The sequence below is a fragment of the Balaenoptera ricei genome, chromosome 8, assembly GCF_028023285.1.
Source record: "Balaenoptera ricei isolate mBalRic1 chromosome 8, mBalRic1.hap2, whole genome shotgun sequence".
NCBI classification, from domain to species: Eukaryota; Metazoa; Chordata; class Mammalia; order Artiodactyla; family Balaenopteridae; genus Balaenoptera; species Balaenoptera ricei.
The window spans coordinates 22,278,872-22,287,637 of NC_082646.1; the positions used below are offsets into that span (position 1 = coordinate 22,278,872).

The following is an 8,766-nucleotide window of genomic DNA, read 5'->3' on the forward strand; positions in this document are numbered from 1 at the left end:
CTCCCATGAAGCAGTGGGCATGGGAGAGAGGGGCCTCCTCCAGGAAGGAAACGTGGCAGAAATGAAAGCCCTGGGCCACAGATTAGGCAACACTTGGCATCAAATATTATCTTTAAAATCCCTATAATTCCCTCCCAAAAGGAAACAGAAATGGAAAAAGAAATAAGGAAGGGAGAGTAAGAAAGAGAGGAAGGGAGGAAGGGAGGGAGGGAGGGAGGAAGGAAGTCTGGTTTACAATTCTAGTTTGGGGTAGAAACTGCAGTTTGTAGTTATGAAACTCCAAACAGATATGAATCTGAGGCTCAGTCCCGGGCTCATTTTCAAATCCCAGTTTCAGGGGACAGGATGATCGGGTGGGAGCCAGCCCTAAAAGCCTTCCACGGAAAGCGTGTGGTTGAGCGCGTAGGTATCGCTATCCTCTTCCTCCAAAAGCAGCTTGTCGATGGTCAGGGAACTGATGGCTCTCCTGGGGTCTTCCACGTCCTGAAGGACTGGCTCCGGGATAGAGATAGGGAGCTGGACAAACTGGGGCCCCGGCAGGGCTGGGGCTGGAGGTTGGTACTGCAGGGTGGGGGTGGGCAGCGTGGACAGGGGCTGAGGCCACGGGAAATAGGTGAGAGGTGCCTGGTGCTCTGGGCCCTCCAGCTGGGGTCCCACTGTGGGTGTGGCAGCACTTCTTGTCTGTGATGGGGGAGACACTGGTTGGTTAGCAGCCCTGGGGTATATCCACTGCCCACCCTGGTCCTCATGGGGGTCTCTGTCTCCCTCACCTCAGCCCTTTCCTGCCCTCTCACTCCAGAGGGCTCCGTCTCTCCCTGCTCAAAGTCTTCCCCAAGGGAGAAGCCAGACACACTTCCGCACCCCTTACCCTGTCACTCACTAGCTATATGTCCTTGCCCATGCTACTTCCCCATCTGAAGCGTCTGTAAAATAGATTACACAAAGGACTGACATCATAGGGCTGAGCGAATTAGAGATGCTTTTCCAGATTTCACGGAATATAAAATGCAACCCGACTTCAGAGATATTAAAATATGTGTGAGGAGGGGGGAGGTGTGCATCTTAAAATCAATGAAAACACAGCATGTTAAACAACAAGCCCGTCACACAGCATAGCAGCTGTATCCCAAAGCGGCCACTGCTGTGCCCAGACACAGAGACGGTCCAGGCTCCACACAGCAGCTTTGGCATTTTAAGGACCCCTTGGACTCAGCTCCACTAGCCTCCCACTACCTCACCCTCTGCTGCCTCTTAGCTGGGCCCCGTGTGGCCACCCCAGGGACCTCCAAAGGTCAGCGCAGGTCTCCCAGGTCCTCTGTAAACAACATCTTTCACCTGCACAGCAGCTGCCCTACGAATCCCAGCTCAAGCCTGCAAAGCCAGGGCCTGGATTCTTACTGTCTTCCACTGTTGAGGCAGCAGGTGGGGGAGGAAGGTCTTTGCATGGAAAGATGTGTGTGTGAGAGGCCAAAACCTCCCCCTACCACACTCCCTTCTCTGTCATAGCTCCTCCAGTTGCCACTGTGTCTTGGGAGCAAAGTATTAGAGTCATTCAGGGAAGAGCTTATTTTAATCTCCTGGGACCATGTTGCAATGCAGATTCTGGTACAGGAGGTCTGGTCAGGCCTGGATACTGCGTGTCTAATTGGATCCCAGGTGACGCCAGTGCAGCTAGGCCAGGGACCACAGTTTGAGTAGCAAGGCTTTAGGATGTTTTTCTATAGAATGATGGAGCTGGAAAGGGTCTCAGAGGACTTCCAGTCTCCCAACAAAGCCTTGTTATTTCTAGTATTTCAAAAATCCAAACAGAAATCCTACAGTTTTGAGTCATAAACCTGTGCAGGTCAACTGCGACTGCAGGTTTCTTGACTCAGGGATAGAATTACATCAACCTGTCACCATAACAGGTCTTATCTCCTGCTGATCTGGAGTGCTGATTGGCAGCTCTAACCAGCTTTGATGAGTTAATTTACAAAATGGCAAAACAAATAAATTATTTCTTAATAAATATAGTTTGTTTGTTACACAGAACCTTTCAAAGCAAGAGGTGAGATTGAGGAAAGGATTAAATAATGAAAGGAATGTTTGGTCCTGAAATGGTTGGGAAACCATTGTGTCTACCACTCCCCACCTCCATCCCAGGCCTCTGATATGGAAATGAGCTGCCTGGGAGAGGTGTTGAATTAACTCCTTCCCATCCACCATCATTCAGGCCCCACAACTGGTTTGCTGAGTAGCCAGGTGGGCATGGAGTGGGAGGGCTCCTGCAGCCTGTGCCTGGACGGTGCTTGAGGGGCAGGAGCATCAGGGTGACACGGGACCTTGAGGTAAACAGAGGGGGTTTGGGGCACCAAAGCAAGTTCCATCATCAAGGGTGGGTTCTGCAGTGACTCATGAGGCCCACAGTTTTCCTTGGACTGGAGCTGGATGTAGCTGTAACCACAGGTCTTTTCTCCTCTGAACACTTGGAGGATTCCCATTCCTTTGGTCAAACAGACATCATTCACATAAAACTGTTTCTCTTCCTTCCTCCGTTCCGGGGGAGCAAGCACTTCCTTTCCTATCCGGCACTTGAAGACGGCCCTTGGTTAGTATTGTTGGCCAACTTGGTGACGATCATAATAACTAGCATCTATCGGGTGCTTTCTGTATGCTAGGAACTATGCTGAGCCCAGGAAGTGTTCTAAGCCCTCTACGTGCATCATGTCATTGATCCTGACATCAACCCATTTTACAGATGAGGACACTGAGACTCAGAGCATTAAGTCACCAAGCTCCGGATCACATAGCTAGTGAGTGAAGGGACAGAGATTTGAACCCAGGCAATCTGATACTAGAGACGGAGCTCAAAACATTACCCTGCAGGTGGGTCTGGCTCCATCAAAAGTACAGTTTTCTGAAAAATTTTGTCACCTGTTGCTCAGCCTAAAAATGTTCTAGTAACTCCCATTATTGGGTGAACAATCACCCCCTAAATAATGAGTAGGAAGGAGAGGCTGGCTCTGGCAAGAGACCCCACACAAGTATCACCATTCAGTAAAAATTTAGACTCATCACCGAGACTCACTGCATATGGGGCAGCAGCGGAGACTTAGGACAGAGAGGCAGGAGGACGTGCCAACCCCGAGGAGCACAAAGCATGACAAAGGAAGCCATAAGCCTTTTCTAGAAAAGATATTTGAAGTCATTGGGAATGAAAGTAGGCCTTCCTGGAGGATGGGGTGGGCTTAGATGATGGGATTATCCTGGGAATCAACAGCAAGGAAGATCAGGGGTCTGGAAGTCAGCCCCGGTTCTAAAAGGGTGCCCTCGGCATGGGTGGGTATAGAAAGGCCTTTGTGTGACGTACCGTGACATTGGTGATGAGCGGCTGGGAGGCGTAGGTTAGCACCGAGGAGGGTCCCACAACCGTGTAGCTGGGGCACACGGGCTGCACATACATGTCAGCTGAGTAGGGGCAGCTGACAGCCTCATGGGACACATACTCCGTATAGGGTGTCCATGGGGCCAGGGGCTGGAGGGTGGCCGGGGCGGGCTGGGAGAGCCAGCCGGCACACAGGGCCCCCTCCTCCGTCACTGTGGAAGCAGAGACCTCCATGTCGAGGCAGGAAGGACCTGTGGGAAGGAGGAAGTTACAGAGCTGCAGGTGTCACCCAGATGAGGGGCCGGGAGGAGGCCCGGGCTGTGGGGAGCTCTTACCTACTGTGGTGTAGGTCGCCAGGGGCTGATGGGGCAGCACCACCTAGAGGGGAGAAGGAAGACCGGGATCAGGGTTCAGCCATCTCCCGCTGGCCCTCTGCAGGGAGCTCGCCCAGAGGGCCCCAGGGCAGGAGAGTATCGGGTGGGGCGCAAGAAGCTCCCTTGTTAGAACTAAGCCCCATGTCCCAACCATCACCACCTATACTTTCGAGGGATCGGTGTTCCCGTTTAGCAAGAAGGCTGTGCAATGAGGGAACTGGCTTCATCAAGGTCCCAGGGGGAGCCCTCAACTCACACCAGGACGTGTGAGACACTTGCTGTTCAGGGGACCAAGCCAGCCGGCCCATATTCCTCATCCCACTTCAAGGCACTTCTTCCTGGGCACGTTCTCCGGCAGCCACACCAGGGCAACGTGCAGCCTCCGTGCCCTCGAGGAGTATCCCGTGGAGCGGGACATACACCGCCACCTGACCACCCCCAGCCCCCTACACACACACACACACACACACACACACACACACACACACACACTCTGGCCACAGCGGCCCCCTCACCGCGGTCGGTGCCACCGGCGGCCCGCTGCTGCCGTGACCACGTTTCCTCCGCAGCAGCTCCTTCACTGGCTCCTTCACCCGCACGCCCTGGTACGGCCGGGGTGGGGCCGGGGCTTGCTCTGGAGCTGTGGCTGTGAAGAGAGCATCACTGGTACTCGTCTCCCTTCTCAGACAGGCCCCACCCCAACGTGCCCCCTCTCCTCGAGGGTCTGCCTGCTCACCAAAGTTGTGCCTGAACGTGCAGGACCACACGAGACTTCCCAGGGTGTTCCTCCCGCTATTATCACTCCTCCTGCCCCAAACCTTCTACGGCTCCCCTGCACCCAGAGGATTAAGGCCCGAGCACCACAGGGCGATCTCAACCCATTTTCCCAACTTCTTTGTACACTAACCACTGTGGAAAGCCTGACTCCAGCCAGAAGGTCTACCTAGACTCCTCTCCACTTCCCTTGAATGTCTCCCCTCCTCGTCTCTACTTGCAGTTTCCCATGGTCAGGATTCCCTCTCACTTTTCTCGACCTCTGGATTCTTCCTGACCCAAGACTACGACTGCAAGCCTCCTAGCTGACCACAGAGCCCACAGAATTTGCTTCATCCTACAACCTCTTCAACACTTCCAGACAGGTTAGTATTCTTCACAGGGGGCAGCAGAGGACGGCATAAGAGCAGGGACTCTGAGTCAGATGCCTCAAAACCTGCCCCTTCCACTTTCTAGCTGTGTGATCCTGGGCGAGTTACTAAACCTCTCTGTGCCTCTTAACCTGCAGTTTCTTATCAAAGGAGTGTCGTAAGGAGTCACTGACATAGTAAATGGGAAGCATAATACATGCTAAGCATAAAATCAGGTGCAGAGTAAGCATTCAATAAATTTGTAGTCTGCTATGTAATAATTAGTAATCCTTTTGGGGGTAAATTTCTTATGCCCCTAGCTAGATTATAAACTTCTCATGGTGAAATATTATACCTCATTTCTCTATATCATCCCAAGGAGCATGTCCATAATAAGCTCAGTAAGTTATTTGTTGATTAATTGGTTGGATGATTATTCAAAATGTGCTGTCGTTCATCCTCCCTTCACCTCTCCTGGAACTTTAGAATGGGCTGCAGTGAATGGTTCCCAGGTTCTCTGTGTCTCCCAGGACAAACACCCAATGGTGATCCACGTGCCCTGGGGCCAGAGAGTATCCAGCCTTGCCTGTGAGAGAAGGTTCCATCTGCCTTTTGCCATCAATGCCAGCAAACCAAAGCACCATGAGCTGGAACACAGGGCTCACCCTGGCAGGAGAAGAAGTCCAAAGCAGCCATGGCTGGGCAGTGACAATCTGCCCTCCCAGATGGCCCACAGCCGGAGGCCTTGGGCCCTTGGAGGGCAGGCCTGGGTCAGCCAAGAAAGGCAAGTAGCACTGGGCCTTACGACTCACATGGGAGTCCATTATCATCCACTGATAAGGGCCCAGGGACCTGGGCTCTGAATCAAAGGCCCGGAAGCCTGGGTATCTATTAAAGCCGGATCTGCAGTGCTGCCCTAACCAAACTTTGCTCAGTAAATACCCACCTGATAAGACCCCAAGCCTGACCAGCACCAGACCTCCATCCATGCTCCAGGCACACACATGGCCTGGCCTGGAAGCCCAGGCAGAGAAGCAGGGGGAAGAGAGAAGGGTTGTCCAAGAGCCCCAGGAACACATGAGAGTCAGAGAACCCCAGGCTCAGATGCATTTATGGGGGCTTCCTAACCTGGCCAAGTAGCAGAAGCGACCAGGGAGTGATGCAAAATACAGATACCCAGGCCCTGCTCCTGGAGTGTCTGATTCCAGGAGTCTGATGTGGACTTACGAATCTATATTTATAAAAATCCCTCAGGTGATTCTGAAGCTCTGCTGGGATTAGAACCACTGCTAATGCATCCCTGATCTCCCTCTAACATCCCAAGAGGAGATTAAACATCCTCTTTCTAACCTCCCCTGTCATAACAAGGGATCTCTACTGGTATTCATTCAGTCTTTCAAATATCGATGGGCACTAGGAATACAGCATTGAGCAAGATAGATGTGGCCACTGCCCACACGCATCTTGCAGTCTAGTGGGACAGGCAAGCAATAAAACAGTTACAACTTGTGAAATTCAGGCTGAAGCAGGAGTGTACAGCAGAGAGAGCCAGACTGGTACCTGCACCCTGGGACCACCTGTGCACCATCATCTTTGTTTAAACAGCAGTGACAATGGACTTAAGAGCTCAAGGTACCTGGGCTGTCAGTTTCTGGTGGAAAGGTCTCAGTTGATTTATCTTACATCCCTAAGCCTCAGTTTCCTCATCTGTAAAATAGGGATAATAGTTCCTGTCTCACACGGTTCTGGTGAGGATTAACTGAAATAACACACGGGAAGCTCCCAAAGCCATGTCCAGCATGCGGTCGATGTTCAACACACGTTATTTTCCTTCCCCTTCCTCCACCCATGTTTACCTTCCTCTGGAGAGTGCAAATGTCAGAAAGCTCTTCCTCCTACTGGACCTGCCCCATGGTGACAAGCACCATTTTTCCTGGCATTACCTTCTAATGAAACTCACAATTCATAATCCATTTACAGCTTTCTCATCTACAGAATGAGGATCATAATGTTGTATACCCAGTGAGATAACTTGAGAATTACGTGTAAATGCTTAGAATAGAGCTTACACTGAGGAAGCATTGAAAAAATGTGAGCTAATATCATCATTAGTATTAGTAGTAGTATCCCTTCCCAGCATCTGAAGACAGACCCCCCAGGTCCCCTGTAGAGTCTGAACGAACATTCCACTCCTTCAGCTATTTCTTAACGACATGTTTTGAATCCCTCTAACCTTCCTTCTGGCTGCTTCACTCCTCCACAAGTTCATTTGCCACTTCCCCTTATGATGGGTGATGCCCAGGGGTGACCAGAGACCCCAGGTATGGCCTGACATGGCAGAGAACAAGGGCCTCCCGCACTCTGTTCACTCATTCTCAGGGTCACCCACAACTACACCAGCTTATGTTCACACCCGTATCACTCAACCTACACTTGTCTCCGGTTGGGTTTCCAGCTAGTCTTAGGCATAAAGTGCAGCCTGAGGCCTTGTGCATTTGGGAGAAACTCAAGGGACAGGGTTATTTGGGGGTCTGAGCATGGTGATCACACTCTTAATTCAGTTGGGGGACAAGAAAGGCTCCATCACACATGCACACCTCTCAGACCAGATCAAAGACAGGTATACGGCTCACGCCCCTCTGATCTGCATGTACACTTCTGGGGAAGGGCCCAGAGGACTTCCAATCCCACTCCCCCCTGGGAAGTGGACACATGGACCACTTGGCTGCAAAGGGGACAGCTGGGCACTTCCAGCTTCTTGGCAAGTGAGAGCTTCCTGCCTCCTGTTGTTCTTGAATCAATGAACAAAGAGGGCTTGGGGAGGTGCTGTGAGCAGAGGTCATCACCCTCTGATGTCTGGACTCCCTTGGAACCCACAGTGTCAACAGGTGTGCCCTGGAACAACCACCACATGGAGAACAGTTTCAAAGTCCCCACCTCTTCCTATTGCAGTCATGAAACTCCTACAGCTCCCAAGGACCTCCTGACTGCCCACCCAGGAGTCCCCAGCCAGCTGCCAAGGAATCCTGTGACTGCTGCCAGGTGAGTAGGCAAGAGTGAGGGCACTTCTGATAGTGTCTTTGCAAAGTGCCCATGAAATATCAAAATCTGCAGCCTCAAGACAATTTCCACAGGACCCCAACGGCTAAGTGTATTTGCAAGGTGAAAACTTGCCGTTGGTGCCTTTCACACCAACCTTTGTGAAGCAGCAATAAACATTTCTAATTCCACAGTAAACACTGGACTCCCTACTGCTGCTAGCATGAGATATGAGCCCACAAATACAAATTTGGAAGAGGAAAAGAAGTTTGTCTGCAGTCATGATTGCTCTGACTTGGGTCTTCTGGATCCCTGAATAAAACAACTAAACTAAAATATTTAAAAGAAAAATTTAAGATTATTAAAATAATTTCTTCAAATAATAATACTAAATAAAAGAAGAGCCAAGGAAAATAAAACAGGAGATCAAAATAGTAATACACAAGCAGAGAAAGATGAAAGTCCAATTTCCCAAAGTAGAGTTGACCAGAGATTTTCATAGCACCGGTTGAATTGCAGCTCCATGCAGCACGCTTTCAAAGCCTGAAGCTTTCTCACAATTTATCCTGTGGTTTGAAGGCCCTTTAAGTCCCCTGTGGGCATCCAAGTGTCCAGCACTGAGAAAAATCTTTCCACTTAAACGCAAGCCTCTTGACCCTCTTTGGGAATCTCCTTTTTCAGTCTGAGAAGTTCAGCCACATTACCTTTCCACCACGGCAAGTCAGTCACCAATGTTGTTTGGGAAAAAAAAAAAACAACACTCATTTACAGAAAAACCTATGAATTTGGCCCCAGTGAGGGCTTCCCTTTTCCAAAATGAGCAACGAAAAAATCTGAAAGTATAAAAAGTCAGCAGAGGCTATTT

General features: G+C 50.7%; 1 protein-coding gene across 1 annotated transcript; it reads right to left on the bottom strand.

Annotated features, from left to right (window-relative positions):
- Positions 1-366: 366 nt before the first annotated feature.
- Positions 367-5,558, bottom strand: POU2AF1 (POU class 2 homeobox associating factor 1). The gene is made up of 5 exons (XM_059929341.1): positions 5,528-5,558; positions 4,254-4,384; positions 3,700-3,742; positions 3,350-3,615; positions 367-681 (listed from the first exon to the last, which is right to left on the bottom strand). Exons 1-5 carry the CDS (start codon positions 5,556-5,558, stop codon positions 367-369), a joined length of 786 nt encoding a protein of 261 aa, XP_059785324.1.
- Between the last annotated feature and the right edge of the window lie 3,208 nt (positions 5,559-8,766).